General features: G+C 42.4%; 1 protein-coding gene across 1 annotated transcript; it reads right to left on the bottom strand.

Annotated features, from left to right (window-relative positions):
- Positions 1-9,696: 9,696 nt before the first annotated feature.
- On the bottom strand, positions 9,697-16,930 carry RWDD2A (RWD domain containing 2A). Its single transcript, XM_043510574.1, is given in 3 exon segments — positions 9,697-11,889; positions 11,891-12,181; positions 15,995-16,930. Coding segments are annotated over 3 exon segments (882 nt in total). The 5' UTR covers positions 16,196-16,930; the 3' UTR covers positions 9,697-11,499.

The following is a 16,930-nucleotide window of genomic DNA, read 5'->3' as shown; positions in this document are numbered from 1 at the left end:
TTAAAAAAAAAAACCTTTAATAGAAAATGAACAAGGTAGCAATAGTTGAGTTCAAATACTTAGTAGTTTTCTGTTAAATCTAAAAATTTTTTTAATATGCTGAAAACTTTTACAATTACAAAAGACTAATTTTTTCTTTAAAACTTTGTACTTTTATTTCAAATTAGTTGATTAAGCTGCTAAAATAACTACACAAGAATAAAAATCAATTTGGGCAATGGATTTCTGGCAAGTGTTTCCCTTTTTTCCTTTCATTTTCAGCTGGAATATTACAGAACATATTTATTATGGAGAATCATATCTCTATACATTTCTGACGTATTACAATAAATTGTAATAGAGGACTAAATCCTGCTCTCACTGATGCCACTAACTTCAGTGAAATCAGGATTATGTCCAAACTGACAAACAGTATGGCAGAGACTAAATAACCTAAGAATGCACAATCTGTTTTATTAAGGAAAGGCACTGTACAATTTGCATGTAAAATAGTTATATTATCTTTAAATAAAAATAATGAAAATGTTTTTGTTTTAAAACATGGTAAATGTAGAATATTTTTCCCTAGGAAAAACTGTATGTACATTTGCAATCAAGCAGGTGCAATGGCAGCTGTCAAGAGAGAGTTTTCTAATGAGAGACGCTAATGAATATCCCTTCAAAGCCTACATATAGCTCCCTCTAGTGATTGAGTGGTTTATTTGCTAATATATATTAGCTATGTTAATCTTCAGTATTCATTTCACTAAAAAGGAAGTGTCCATAGCACATGTTAAATATACAACCATGTCTTCCAAAACGTTACATAGTTTTGTGATTTATTTACCTGTTCATTTCTGTTAAATTATGTATTTGGTTTAGTTTTACATTTTTTATATCTTTTAAACTTGTACAACTTCATTCCCCCCCCCATGTGAAATAATGGCTACTTTGATATTTGGCACACTTCAGTAGTGTGGTTCTCTGACTTGAGGCTCATGAAAATCCTGTGTACTGTATATTCTGGGCATAAAGAGCCTATTAAAGGGTTGTGAATAGGACTCTTTATAACTAAATATTTTGTAGACAGCCATACTGACATTAGACATCTGTTGAGCAGGCCAGCTATGCATCTCTGTATTAAACCCTTATGTGTGCACTCTCTTTATATACAATTTATAAACCTTTGAATATTTCAGGTAGGGTATGTTAAAACACAGACTAGCAAAGCAAAAGTTTTCAGTCTTTATAACCAATTTCCAGACTATCCAAATAGTTTATCTAAGGAAAAGAAAGCTCTCCAATCATTTTTAGAGAGCAAGCACATTTTATTGTTTATTCTTTGACATTCATTGAATACATATTACCCTTTAGCACCTGGCTGTGATGTTCATTAAATTGTTCGTTTTGATTTCTTTGGCATTGTTCCTACAGTAATCCTTAAAATCTCAATGCTGAATTACAGTAATTCTCCTGACATATCGTTTCTAATGTAACTGCTGTTTTCATATCTCATTCTGTACTCTTTATTTATAAGCTCTCAAAGAGTTATGAAAATTCTTACCTGGCAATGACATTTATCCTTGTGTAGAAGGGGTTATCATTGTACACTTGCACTTAATCATGTTGAGACATCAGTCATCACCTGCATTGTTCTGGATTCATTATTGGTATAGAAATGGCATTTATTAACCAACAATTTCCCCTATACTGGATTGATGTGTCCGTCTATACCATACATGTTATCTTTTCTTAAATAAAATAAAATAAATAAAACTACTTGAAAATAATTTTTTAAAACTATCTTGAATACTAAAGTGGCTCTATCCCTCTCCCATTTAGATTTTTTGACCATCCCCATCAATTTTCTTACTTTCACTTCCCCCATTATGAAACTTTTTGTTGATTTCCAGTGGTTGAAACTTATTTTAGAGCCTTTCTATACTGTTCCTTTAAAAAAAGTATACCACTCACAATATCCTAGGAGTAGTAATGACCAACGGTCTTATCAGTGATTTAGGTTTTGTATATGATATGCATCAGCATGTACTTAGACATTTCACTAGATGGCCCGAAGTAAACCATTGGTAGAATTATCCCCCCAACAGAAATGTAAGACTTCTAGGGTAGTTTGGATAAAATAGAGAGTCTCTCTGCACAGTACCAGAAAAAGGAATTGTATTGGTTCAGATGCTCAGGTTTGGCCAAGGTGCACTTGACGTAACTATGGAAGGATTGCAAAACTCGCTGTAAAATCACTTTTGTGTCCCCAGATCCTGAGCTGTTTAGTGCCAGGCTGGACCCCTTGATGATGAGGGCAGTTTAGCAGCCCAAGGAGCCAGTCCAGCAGAAAGGGTCACCAGGATACAGATACCTCAGCCATTTTTTCATGACTACATCCTGACTATGCTGACAGGCAAGAAGTGGGATGAATCATGACAGTATCGCTACCAGCCTGAAGCTCTCCCTGCATTGAAGAGAAACTCTGAAGGCTGGATTTGCTGGCTTTTTGTTTAGGCTGTTTTGTGTCACTAGAACAGCCCCAATATATCAGATTACAACAGTTTTTTTTTTTTTCCATTCGTTGTACACTATGAGATCCTGTCAGTATTTTTTTTAATTTTATCATGTCTTTCATGGTATTGGCAGCAACCATACAAAAATAGTAACATTTCTAATTAAGCAAAGAAATTTCTTAATCACCTTTACTGAAAGACCTGAAATATTGCTATACATTTCAATTTAGTTGCTATTTTGAAAAATAGCAAAATATTCATTTCAAACATGGTCATGTGTATCTTACTTCAGATAGGTCAGACCCAGTTAAAGTAGACATTGGTTAATAATTCTCTGGTGTGCTACACGCTCCTAAAAGACAGTGTTTCACGTATATGCAATTCACCTAGAACTGATACCATAACCGAGTGGTCTGATTCAATTCGCTTAAGTTAATTTTTACAGCTCAATGGCACATCTGATTCCTATGCTGTTCCTTGGAAAAACGAAGCAGCAAAGACAGTGCCTCAGTCGTTCCTGACGCACAGACACTTGTATTGTTCAGAAGCATTCTTCTAGCTCAATACACAGTAGATCAATGGCATGACATTTACTGTGATACTCCACCATCAATGGGAATGCACAAAGAAATCAAATTTCTGAGATTTATCTTATTTAAATGTATTACATTACACAAATTTGTTAGTCTCTAAGGTGCCACAAGTACTCCTTTTCTTATTACACACATACTGCTGCAGGTGAAAGACTGCCATCTAGTGCCACCTTAGAGACTAACAAATTTATTAGAGCATAAGCTTTCGTGGGCTACAGCCCACTTTATCAGATGCATAGAATGGAACATATATATGTTCGTTCACACATACAGATAAGTTGGAAGTTACCATACAAACTGTGAGAGGCTAATTAGTTAAGATGCACTATTATCAGCAGGAGAGAAAAACTTTTGTAGTGATAATCAAGATGGCCCATTTAGACAGTTGACAAGAAGGTGTGAGAATACTTAAGGAAATAGATTCAATATGTGTAATGACCTCACAGTTTGTATGGTAACTTCCAATTCATCTGTGTATATAAATATTGTGACAAAGCTCTGCCTTGCCTCCGTGGGTCCCGCGTTTCCTGATGGATTTCGCTAGCCCCACTGTGAGCCTCCACATAACCCTTCTTTCTCTAGAGACGGGTCACAATCTACTGAGCCATTTTCATCATAAGCCAGCAAGGGAGGTGAGGAGAAGTTATCCTTCCTTGCACAGTCTCTGTTGTCTCCCAGTCTCAGTGATTAATCAGGGGGCAAAGGTGGAAGGTGGGGGGGAGCCCAGGCCCACCCTCTACTCCGGCTCCAGCCCAGGGACCCTAATAGTAACAGCTACGGTAGCTGACCTTTTAGAAACATGACATGTACAATTCCCTGGGCTACTTCCCCCCCACAGCAGCCCTGACTTCCTCAAGCTCCACTTCACCTTATCTCAGGGCCTCCTTCCTTGTGCCTGATATGGTGTGTACTACTCAGTCTCTCCAACAGCGCAACTTCCTCCCACAGTTCCTGACATGACTAACACCCACCTGACTAACTGGGAGGCTTTTAACTAGTTTCAGCCAGCCCCTGATTGGCTTCAGGTGTCCCAATCAACCTAGCCTTCTCCCTGCCTTCTGGAAAGTTCTTAATTGGCCATAGGTGTCTTAATTGACCTGGAGCAGCTGCCATTTCACTTATCCTGGTACCAGGAATTTGTTTAGCCTGGAGCTAATATATCTATCTCCCACTACTCTTCCATAGCCATCTGGCCTTGCCCCGTCACATATCCCACCCCTGCTCAACACCATAGAATTGTGCAACTTGGGACACCAGGCACTATGTTCGTGACAAACCATCAGCGTTGCCATAGTGGCATCCAGCCCTGTGTGTATGCGGAACTGGAATGGTTGGAGGGATAAGAACCACCTGGTGACCCTTGCATTCTTTTCCTTATTCCGCTGCATCCACTGGAGGGGTGCATGGTCCATCACAAGAGTAAATTGCCGGCCTAAGAGGTAATAATACAGTGTCTCCATAGCCGTATTTCTGTTCTCTTGGGAGAAGCTTTCTGCTTAGGTAGAGGATCGGGTGTTCCTCTTCTCCCACCATTTGCGACAGAACTGCCCCCAACCCCACCTCGGAAGCATCTGTTTGTAAAATAAATTCCCTGTTAAAGTCCGGGGCTATGAGTACAGGGTCATTACAGAGGGCCATCCAAATGCTCCCTCTGCTGCATCGGTCCACTTTACCATGTCTGGACCTCGGGCCTTCACCAGGTCCGTTAGGGGACTTGCCCAAGTGGGGAAGTAGCCTACCACGCCTAGGAATGCATAGACCTGCTTCTTTCAGGTCAGCCTCTAGCTTATTCGTTTGGGACTTCACTATGCCCCTTCCCACAGTATATCCCAGGAACCTATCCTCTGCTAGCCCTATAGCGCATTTAGCGGGATTAGCAGTGAGGCCAGCCTGCCTTAAGATGCGCAGTACTGCCTCAACTTTCTCCAAGTGGGTTCCCCAGTCTGGCGTATGGATCATGACATCATCTAGGTATGCAGCTGCATAACTAGTATGGGGGCGCAGCAGCTTATCCATGAGGCGCTGGAATGTGCCTGTGGCCCCATGTAGCCCAAAAGGGAGGACGGTGTATTGGAATAGCCCATCCAGGGTGGAGAATGCTGTCTTTTCTTTCGCTTCTTTGGTCAGAGGAATCTGCCAGTACCCTTTTGTCAGATCCCGTGTAGTCAAGAATTGGGCACTACCCAGTTGATCAATCAGTTCGTTGATGCGTGGTATGGGGTATGCATCAAACTGGGATATTTCATTCAGTCGGTGAAAGTCATTACAGAATCTCATGGTACCGTCGGGTTTAGGCACTAGAACAATTGGACTGGACACTGACTGTAAGATTCTTCAATAACCCCTAATTCTAACATTTTCTTTACTTCGGCATTGATTTGTTCTCTTTTGGCTGCTGGGATTTGGTAGGGTCTCAATGTTACCTTGGCTCCAGGGATCATGCGGATATGGTGATAAGTCTCAGTCGTCCACCCTGGTTTTGTAGAGAACACATCTTGGTTGCGATTAATCATGTCTGCTGCCTTGATCTTTTGAATCGGCGTCAAGTCGGATGATATCCTCACTTGCTCGTGTAAGTTAGCCTCCTGGGGAGGGTCTCCTGTATGACTAAGCATGTCTCTCGATCGTGCCAAGGTTTTAGAAGATTGATGTGGTAAATTTGCTCCGATTTCCGGCAGCCTGGCTGCTGCACCTTATAGTTCACCTCTCCCACAGCTTCAATTACTTCATAGGGTCCCTGCCACGGGGCCAACAGTTTACTTTCTGCTGTGGGCACCAGTACCATCACCCGATCCCCTGGTTGGAACCGTCGAAGCTTCGCTTGGGGGTTATAATGGGTTCGTTGGGTCTCCTGTGCTCTCTTCAAGTGTTCCCATACAATGGGCGTAACTCAGGCTATCCGATCTCTCATCTGCAGTACATGCTCAACTATGTTCCTTCCGGGATTTGGCTCCTCTTCCCAGGACTCTCTGGCTATATCCAATATGCCCCGAAGGTGGCACCCATATAGCATTTCGAATGGAGAGAAACCCGTGGAGGCTTGCGGAACCTCCCGGATGGCGAACATGAGGTAAGACAATAGGGTATCCCAATCTTTCCCATCCCGGCTCACCACTTTCCCGATCGTGGCCTTGAGGGTTCTATTGAACCTTTCCACAAGGCCATCTGTTTGCGGGTGGTATACAGAAGTCCGTAGGGCTTGTACATGGAGCCATGAACAGAGATCTTTAATCAAGGGACACCTTTTGTGTCCAAGTTGATCAGTCAATATCTCCTTGGGTAGCCCAACCCGGGCAAATATCTGTACTACTCTTTAGCTATTGTCTTGGAAGCTGTGTTGTGTAGGGGGAACAGCTTCCAGGTACCGGGTTGCATAGTCCAGTACAACAAGCACATGTTGGTGGCCCCGAGCTGTCTTCTCTAGGGGCCCTACCAGATTTATGGCTATCCATTCGAAAGGAACCTCTATTATTGGAAGAGGTATCAAAGGAGCCTGCAAGTGCGGGCGAGGGCTATGTAACTGACACTCCGGACAAGAGGTGCAGTATCGCCGGACATCTTCATGTACTCCTGGCCAGAAGAACCTCTGCAGGATCTGTGCCTGGGTTTTCTCTACCCCTAGGTGTCCTCCAAACAGGTGACTGTGGGTGAAACTCAATATGGCTTTTTGATGTTTTCGTGGCACCAGAAGTTGTTGTATCTCCTGCTCCTGCATTTGCACCACACGGTACAGGAGATCTTTCTTCACTATAAAGTAAGGTCCGGGACCCCGTACCTTCCCATCCACGGGTATCCCATCGATCTCGGTCACCTCTTTCCTGGCGTTATGATATCTGGGGTCCTCCGCCTGGCCCCCCCCCCCCCCAAAAAGTCTCTCTTCCAGGACTAACCTGCCCAAGCTCCCAGGGGCCAGCTTCTGCTTCTTCCAGCAGCTCGCTGCCATCATGGCTGGGGGCAGCCTCTGGCTTACCTTCTGTGGTGGAAGTTTCTCTGTTGGCTGCTAGCATCCATCTGCCTGCTAGGGAGGTCTTCTGGCCCAGGGTCAGGATCCGGGTTTCTAAGGCCTTCGCGGCCTTCCTCTCTTTTTTTTTTTTTTTTTTTTGCTCTTCCGGTTCTTTCGGGGGGCTGAGAACAGATCCTGAGAAATCTCAGCGAACATCAGGGGTTGATATTCCCCCGGTGACGAGTTGCTGTCCTCAGGATCCCCACCTCCCTCCAGCCTCTCCAGGGGGTGTAAATTATCAAACCCGGGATAGTCCCTCCCAATGACTACAGGATATGGGAGTTTAGGAACTACGCCTATGGTCACCTCAATGGGGTTTCCCTGAACCTCTATCTCCACTGGGCTAGTGGGGTAATGGCTCACAGCCTCATGCACGCACGTCACTGCTACGCATTTGGCTTGTAGCAGCTGACTACTTTTTACCAGCTTACCCGATATGAGGGTGGTAGCACTCCCAGAGTCCACAAGCACTGTAGTCTCTGCTCCATTTATCCTCACTGACCTGGTGTAATTATGCAGGGCTAATGCAACCCCCACTATTTCATCACTCCCCTATCCCGGGGGTGAGGGGGTTTAGTCCCGGGGTTACCCCCACTCAGGCCAATCCCTTCCTTCTGGGGTCCCCGCTGGTTTTTGCCCCCCCCTTCCACCTCGGACTCCCTGGGTGTTTGGCTGCCCAACCTTCCAGGGTTGGGGTCGGGTGCTTGCTTCGAAAGGGGCCTTCCTTGGGTAGTCTGGTCAGTTCCCTGGCTGTCATCTGTCTTTCTACCAGCGTGATCATCTCGTCGTATGTGGACGGATCGTTCTGGCCTACCCATTTGCGGAGATCTGGCGGCAGTCCCCGAATGTAATGGTCTATGACCAGGGTCTCCAAAATCTCCTCCGGCGTGCACACCTCGGGCTGTAACCACTTCCATGCGAGGTGTATGAGGTTGAATAGCTGGGACCTCGGGAGTTTGTTCTCCTGGTATTTCCACTCATGGAACCTCTGGGCCCTTCCCACTGCCATTACCCCGATCGTGCTAGGATCTCTGCCTTTAGACAGGTATAGTCAGTGGCATCTGTGGCAGGCAAGTCAAAGTAGGCCTTCTGGGCCTCTCCACACAAAAAAGGAGCGAGAATGCTGGCCCACTGCTCCTGGGGCCACGCCTCATGCTGAGCAGTCCTTTCGAATGAGAGGAGATATGCCTCTATGTCATCTCCTGACGTCATCTTTGGCAGACAACCAGTGGCCCTCAGGGTTCGCGTCCCGTCAGACCCCTGGGCCTGGGTGATGAGCATTTTCAGCTGGTCCACCACCTCTCTCAAGAGGGCACGATCTTGGGTCGCCTGGCTCATCAATAATTGATTGGTTTCCTGCTGTAGCTGCATTGATTCCTGTTGTGCCATTGCCTGAACCCAGGTGGCCTCCTGCTGGGCTGCCGTGGCTTGTACCAGAGCTCTTACCATCTCCTTCATTGTGGTACAAAGCAAACAAACAAACCAAAACAAAAAAAAATCCCAAACCCCAGTGCACTTTAAAAAAACAAACAAAAAAAAAAACTTTCTTCTGCCACGCTGTGAATGAAATCCCACTTCTAACACCAGGTGTGACAAAGCTCTCTCCTTGCCTCTGTGGGTCCCGCGTTTCCTGGCGGATTTCGCTAGCTTCACTGTGACCCTCCACGTAAGGGTGTCTCTCTCTAGAGACAAGGGTCACAGTCTACTGAGCCATTTTCATCATAAGCCAATGAGGGAGTGGAGGAGAAGTTATCCTTCCTTGCACAGTCTCTGTTGTCTCCCAGTCTCAGTGATTAATCAGGGGGCAAAGGTGGGAGGGGAATCCCAGGCCCACCCTCTACTCCGGGATCCAGCCCAGGGACCCTAACAGTATCAGCTATAGTAGCTGACCTTTTAGAAACATGAGCTACTTGAGCTACTAGAAGCTGAGCTACTTCCCCGCCGCAGCAGCCCTGACTTCCTCAAGCTCCACTTCACCCTTACGTCAGGGCCTCCTTCCTCGTGCCTGATATGGTGTGTACTACTCAGCCTCTCTAACAGTGCAACTTCCTCCCACAGCTCCTGACATGCACACCCACCTGACTAACTGGGAGGCTTTTAACTAGTTTCAGCCAGCCCCTGATTGGCTTCAGGTGTCCTAATCAACCTAGCCTTTTCCCTGCCTTTTGGAAAGTTCTTAACTGGCCACAGGTGTCTTAATTGACCTGGAGCAGTGGCCATTTCACTTATCCTGGTACCAGGGATTTCTTTAGCCTGGAGCTAATATATCTATCTCCCACTAATCTTCCATAGCCATCTGGCCTTGCCCCAGTATATCTATCTATCTTACTATATGTTCCATTCTGTGCATCCGATGAAGTGGGCTGTAGCCCACGAAAGCTTATGCGCTCATAAATTTGTTAGTCTCTGAGGTGCCACAAGTACTCCTTTTCTTTTTACCAGCAGGAGAGCGGGGTTGGGGGGAGGGGAAAAAACCTTTTGTAGTGATAATCAAGGTGGGCCATTTCCAGCACTTTACAAGAACAGGAAGAGGAGAAATAAACAAGGGGAAATAGTTTTACTTTGTATAATGACACATCCACTCTCAGTCTTTATTCAAGCCTAAATTAATTGTATCCTGTTTGCAAAATTAATTCCAATTCACCAGTCTCTCATTGGAGTCTGTGTTTGAAGTTTTTTGGTTGAAGAATAGCCACTTTTAGGTCTGTAATCGAGTGACCAAAGAGACTGACGTGTTCTCCGACTTGTTTTTGAATCTCACAATCCTTGGCCAGAACAGCTAATGTAACTGGGGAGTAACAAGACAGGAGATGGAAAGGAAAAGATGGACAAATTGATAACACAATAAAATTACATGTTTTTTGAGCAAAGGCTAGGCCATAAAGGAATAAATGGGTGGTATTTTTTTCAAAATTTTGTTTTTAGTAAGAAATAAAATGTTAGTTGGCTCCTTTCTTATGCACTTTAAAAATGGTTTTAATAGAGGCTTTACAGAGCAGGTCAGGATGCTGCACAGACTAAAGCATGGAGCAGTCTATTTTTGTTGTTAATGCAAAAAAATTGGTGTGTGCAGCCCCCTTCAACCCTCCTCTTCCCCACCCAAGCCCATACAAAAAAGTTACTACAGGCCTAGACCTGAAGAAACTACCAAGTGTTATGTGGGGGAAGCACCAGACAGACTACATAATTCTGAGTACTATAGTATGAGATTGTGCAATTCGCAACCACTGCCCTGCAGGCTGCCTCATGGACCAAGAGGTGATAAATGCTGATTGTATGGTATCAGATGTAGATTTAGCAGTCATTTACACAAGTAAATATTTAAACCTCAAAAGCTTATGATTAAGGCCCTTCATTTTGGGGTTTTATTTTATTTAATTTTTCCCAGGAATTTCTGTGTTTATTACTCCAACTACCAAAAGCATATGAAAATCATTGCAAAAAAACTATTATTCATGTTTTAGGGGTAATAGCAGGATTTATTTCAGTGGATGGAAGGACAGGGGGAAAAGCATACAGTAAATTAATGCTTTGATGAACGGAATTCAATGTGGTTTGCTGGAGAACTAAAACAGCACTCAAAACACAATGCCACTTCTGAGTTTAACAATATAGCTCTAAGCTCCGAATAAAATATTTCATTTGAATAAACATATAAAATAAATTTACTGTTGTAGATTTAGAACTATTAGCCTATAACTATTTACATTTAATAATTGGGCCATACCATCTGCAGCGCATACACTCAACTTCACCCTTTTCTGCTGTTTGGGTTTTTTTAAACTTTTGAATACTTCCTTGTGTTCTGAAACATATTTTAGTTTTCTTCCAATTTTAGTGTGTAAAATCTTTCCATCATTATCTGCTAACAGCTTGAAATGTGCACGTGCTGAGCATAAGATTCATCAGTACAGTCAGATCTGCAGACACTTCAGAGCTTCCATGCATGCCTATTTGTTTGTTGTGTGTATATCTTCTACACTAATACATTGCCTTACTTCAAGAGGCAACTTTGCATATACACACAGACTAATGTATTATTGTAATACATACATCTCATGCAATGCATTTTATTTTCCTAATACAACAAGTTATTTTTATATATATTTGAATGATACAAAAGTAGGGTCAAATCAGAAAAAAACTAATACTTTTGAACACCCATGATTTTTTTCAGTTAAAAATTGGTTAAACTGAACACAAAGGGTCTTACGTATGATGTATTAAAACAAAAAGCAAAGGGTCTATCCTTGCACCATGATTTTACTTTACATAGTTTCCATTCTTATAATAGCTATAAGCACAGTATACCAATTTCACTCAGTTTTTAATTATAGTATATCCGTGAATGAGCTTAAAAAAAATCATTTGTAATGTGCAAAATTAAATCTATCTATACAATTGATTGTTAATTGTCTGACTGTTTGCCTTCAACACCAAATAATAATTGAAAAATATGTTCACTTTGATGCTGTTTAAGGAATTCTAAGAATTGGCCAAGATCCATGTGATAGTCATTCCTCAGTCCATAATCACTATGTGCCTGGAACTGTAAATCTTCAAAAGTATGAAAGAGATGAAGCTTATCCCCATTTCCTTCAGTTTCCATACTCTCAACATGTTTGCAGGAAATGTGTTTCCAGTTAGGATATCTAATAACATGCCAGAACTCCTCACTGTTTTCTTTGAGCCCCTCCACACAGATGATACCAGGTTTCCCTGTTAGGCAGAAACCAGTCAAATTTAATTGCTTTGCGCAATCAAAGATTTTCTTTTTCAGTTCCTGTCTATATATATATATGATAGCTATAGATCCACATTCGATGAAAAATTATTTTTACTGCCTTTTCTTTTGGAGCAGTTTCAGAAGAGACATCACTGTTTTGGAAATAAGATGCACTGTTGTCTCATACCCACTGCACAGCCGCACATACACACAGTTCACCTGAATCCAAAGAACTGATGTGAGAAGTGAGATGTTTATTGAGCTGCAGTTGATTCTGTCTATTTAGTGCATTTGATCTTGCAAATAGTTGCGGTGCTGAATGAGGGTAGCTGTGAGGCAAGGATACATGCAAGTCTACTTTTACCTTAAAATTAAGGGGGGAGGAAAAAGAGAAACATGAAATCAGATCTACAAGTACTGAAATGCATATTACAGTAACAGGAATTTCAGGAACCATATCCTGCACTCCACACAGGAATGCCTGAGCTAATGACAGTTTAGAAAGTTACTTACAGCAGTCATCCTCGGGGGTGGGGAGACTGCTGGTATGTTTCCATACACAGCCCATAGGTCTCCTCCTCTCCCCCACAAAGGGTTTAAAGTAGACTCACCCTCCTTTAGATATGCCTTTCTCTGCCAAGGAAATAAGATATGATCAAATAAAATTGCCACAACCTAAAAAAAATACCATATTTTCTTCTTGGTCATGGATCCCTTCATCTCTTTTTGGCTGTTCTCTTTACTTTGTCCCAGCCCACTGTGTCCATGCCTGCAACATCCCCATCATGTGGTTGATCTTTCTTACTTCATAAACTAATGTTGCAAGTCTGTAGTAGGCAAGTGGTTATCCCTGAAGAGAAGCTGTTCCTATTACTGCACATGTTCTTAGGTGGCTGTGCTGAGCAAAGCTAGCCAGAGCAGACAGCTGCTTCAATGTAGACTGCAGTTCCAGAAAGAGCCATAGGGGCAAGTGACTTTCAAGAATCCTACTATAAGTCTGTTTTTGTAATAGAGCAGGGGTCACAACCTTTCAGAAGTGGTGTGCCCAGTCTTAATTTATTCACTCTAATGTAAGGTTTCGCGTGCCAGTAATACATTTTAACGTTTTTAGAAGATCTCTCTCTATAAGTCTATATTATGTAACTAAACTACTGTTGTATGTAACCTAAACAAGGTTATTAAAATGTTTAAGAAGCGTCATTTAAAATTAAATTAAAATGCAGAGCTTATCAGTTTAGTGCAGTGGTTCTTAACCTGGGGTGCAAGACGCCCTTTCTGGGGATGCGAGACACGCCAGATTTTTTTAGAAGATAAATCATCGAAAACACAAATTAAGCGCAGGCACATAAGTACAACTACTTCGTTTCATCAAACCTATGTATTTATTAACGTTAGACATTTTTTAACAATTACTGTAATATGCAAACAAAGTTAAGGTTTTAAGTTTTCAACTTTTTAAGCTAATTGTAGTGTAATTTTTGATAAGGGGTGAGAGAACATCTTTTGAGAACTCCAGACCGTCAGCGGGCTGAGCGGGGCCAGGCGTACTGTATTAAATTGCTCCCCATAGGAATGTGCTACTTACAGCTGCCAGTCCTGATGCTCTGAGCAGCATGGTAAGGGGATGGGGAACTGGGGTGGTTGGATAGGCGTAGGAGTCCCTAGGGGCCTGTCAGGGGTGTGGATAGGGGTCAGGGCAGTCAGGACGGGGGATTGGCTGGGGAGTGGGGTCCCGGGAGGGAGCGGTCAGGAGACAAGGAGCAGGGGGGCTTGGATGGGTGGAGGGTTCTGATGGGGGCAGTCAGGGGGCAGGGAATCCTGGGAGGGGGTCGTCAGGGGACAAGGAGCGGGGGTGGGTGGGTTTGATGGGTCAGGGATTATGAGGGGGGCAGTCGGAGGCAGGAAGTGGGCCAGCTGTTTGGGGAGGCACAGCCTTCCCTACCCCAGTGTAGTGTATTAAATTTCTCCCCGTAGGAACGTGCCACTTACAGTGTACTACTTACGGCTGCCAGTCCTGATGCTCCGCAAATAGCACATTCCTATGGGGAGAAATTTAATACACTACACCAGCGGACAAAACCCCAGACTGGCAGTGGCTGAGCGGCTCAGCCCGCTGCCGATCTGGGGTTCCATCCGCCGGCTCCTGCCAGCTGGGGTCCCGGCCACTGGGTCTGCTCAGCCTGCTGCCGGCCTGGGGTTCCGTTAACCCAGGCTGGCAGCAAGATGAGCAGGGGCGGCAGTTGGGACACTGGCTGGTAGCAGCGCGCCAGTAAAAACCGGCTCGCGTGCTGCCGGTTGCGAACACCTGTAATAGAGAATGGCAAGCTCCAGGTGTCTGACAACTTTCCGCACCATCAGGTGCTCTCTCTCTCTGCACCCACTCACATTGTCATCCACTCACACTCTGCTTGTGAGAATCATAAAGAACTTTCTCAGTTTTACAACTTGCATATGGAGACAAAACACCTGCGGGAAGAGTGGTTATGTAACACAGTAACACTATTGTGGATAGTAGTGGATGCTATTGTCACTCAATTTGACCACACAAAAAGAAAATGAAAGGTGACTGAAACCTCTCAGGTCTTCATAAACAAAAAAAGCCATCTGTGGTGAAGGAGTGGTGACTGCTATTCAGAGTAATATAGATGAGGCAATTGTAGGCCAACCAATTACTGGAATACTTCGTTCAAGGGATATTTCCATTGTGCAGAATACTACACAAGTAAACAAATGTAAATAATTCTATCTTAAGAACTTGACAGAGCAAGGGTGGACAATATTCTGAAACAAGAATATTCAAACATTGAAATATTTTTAATATATGGATGTCCTATTATAAAAATTAGCTATTATTCCCATTTGTTATCAGAGCATTTCTACCTTAATACCAAAACAGAAGAGCTCTCCTGAGGGTATGTGCTAAATGACCCAAACATTCACAACTTAAATCTGTGGGTGATTCCTGCTATCCTGCAGTTAATCACCTGCTTCTAACATAATTCATAAAGTTTCTTCTAATCAGAGCGTGATATGGCATTAATTTTGCAAACACTACATAATCTGGATCTCCAATGTATGATTAGATGTTTATGACTCACAAACTGGATATTCTTGTTATTTTTCTTTTATCATTTGAAACAACAATGAAATGTTTTGGATCTTATACTGAAAAATGAATGATAAAAATGATTTCCCATTTATATTTGTGGGAGTTGTGAGTACTCAGAATCTTTCAAAGACCAAATATACCAACACTTTTTAAGCAGAACTCCCACTGATTATGCTTAAGAACTATGGCATGATATAGTCTCATCTTGGCCCCACAGTGTTTTAAAAAAATCCAAGTCTGGCGATAACAAAATATATTTAATAGAACGCCCTTAACCTAGCCTATCTCTGCAATTATTAGGTTCATCAGTAAAAGGGATGAGCTAGAACCTGCAAGCCAAAGGTCGTATCATCTCCTTACGTACAAAAACGTATAAAGGGAGAAAATTTTTAAAAACTTTACAAAGATTTCCTTGCCCTGTTTCCCTCACCACTGATGATGCAGCGGGCTTAAGTGTCCATTATGCCACTGGCCCCCATGTATCCACCACCTTCTGCCTGCCCAAAGGGGGTGCAAGTTGCAGATTGAAAATTAGAGCTGGGAAACTTACAGTAGAACTTCAGAGTTAGAAACACCAGAGTTACGAACTGGTGTTTGTAAAGGGGCGGAGGGCAAATACAGTACTGTGTTAAACGTAAACTGCTAAAAAAATAAAGGAAAAGCAGCATTTTTCTTCTGCATAGTAAAGTTTCAAGCTGTATTAAGTCAAGGTTCAGGGGTAAATTTTTGAAAGAACAACCATAATGTTTTGTTCAGTTATGAACATTTCAGAGTTATGAATAACCTTCATTTCCCAAGGTGTTCAAAATGTTGAGGTTCTATTGTACGTACGTTTGCTGCATTCCATGCCAACCAGCAGAGTGCAGTAGAGGGCCCAAAGGATAATTGAATCCTTTTCTCCTTCAAACAAAACGTATTATTCACTACAAAACAAGAACTCTGTGCACCTTTTATGGAGACTATAAATATTTGGTAAAAACATGGCATGGAACATCTTTTTTTGATGACTGCAGTGCAAAACTAAGAAAACTGCATAGTTAAAAACAAAATGTAAATGGAAGTTTTCACCTTTGGTTCATCAGTATCAACAGAAATTGAATATTCAATCCGAGGTGGTAGTCCTTCTTTTATATTTTTCAAATACATCTGCACATAAGTAAGAGCATTTTTGTCCTGAAGGCTTATTTCTCCTTTATTAGGAAACATTGAAAAGAGCATTTCCATTTCCAACAGCTGAAGTTCAAGACATTCTTTTATCGTGACAGCCATGTTACAGCTCTAAACCCAGACACCTGAAAATAGAAGAGATCTTATTAGCAATAATGTTTCTTAAACTGTAGCAATAATCCTCTATCAGTCAAGACAATATAATCTTGTGGATTTTCTCTTTTAACAAAAAAAAATAATTATGAAAAAAAAATGAAGTCAGCCATAAAGCTGTTTAATTTCCAAGAGGAAAAAAACCTACATTAAAATGGAGTTAAGGTTGAAAGTGCAGAGTAGTTAAAGGATAAAACGTTACAGGAATGTTGTTGTGATAGCTGCTTTGGAATCACATCATATTCAAAGCCTATTACACTGAGAGTGACAAGTGCTATAGAATACAGATATAACAGTTATAAAGTCAGTATAATAGTATATGTGTATTTATGGGCTTGTTAGCAATTGTATTCCTGGCTAAATGGGTATGATAACGAATTTTTCCTGCAGGAACTAAAGATAATGGGCATTAATTAATGCAAATATGTAATACTGAAACAATGGGTGGTAACTAGTCTTTTGCAGTTTCATCCCCTGGGGAAAAGCAAACATACTGGTCTGACCTGGTACATAGCCTTAGCAGACACAGAATTTGAAAATGTACAAAAATAACTCAGACTCAAAGTACAGCTACACTGCAATAAAAAAAAAAAATCCGTGGAACTAAGTCTAAGAGCCCAGGTCAATTGACTTGGGTTCCCAGGGATCCAGCTGCAGGGCTAAAAATGCAGTATAGATGGTCGG

The sequence above is a fragment of the Dermochelys coriacea genome, chromosome 3, assembly GCF_009764565.3.
Source record: "Dermochelys coriacea isolate rDerCor1 chromosome 3, rDerCor1.pri.v4, whole genome shotgun sequence".
In the NCBI taxonomy this organism is placed as follows: domain Eukaryota; kingdom Metazoa; phylum Chordata; order Testudines; family Dermochelyidae; genus Dermochelys; species Dermochelys coriacea.
Note: the sequence above shows the minus strand (reverse complement) of the source record. Positions and strands in the feature narration are given on the sequence as shown.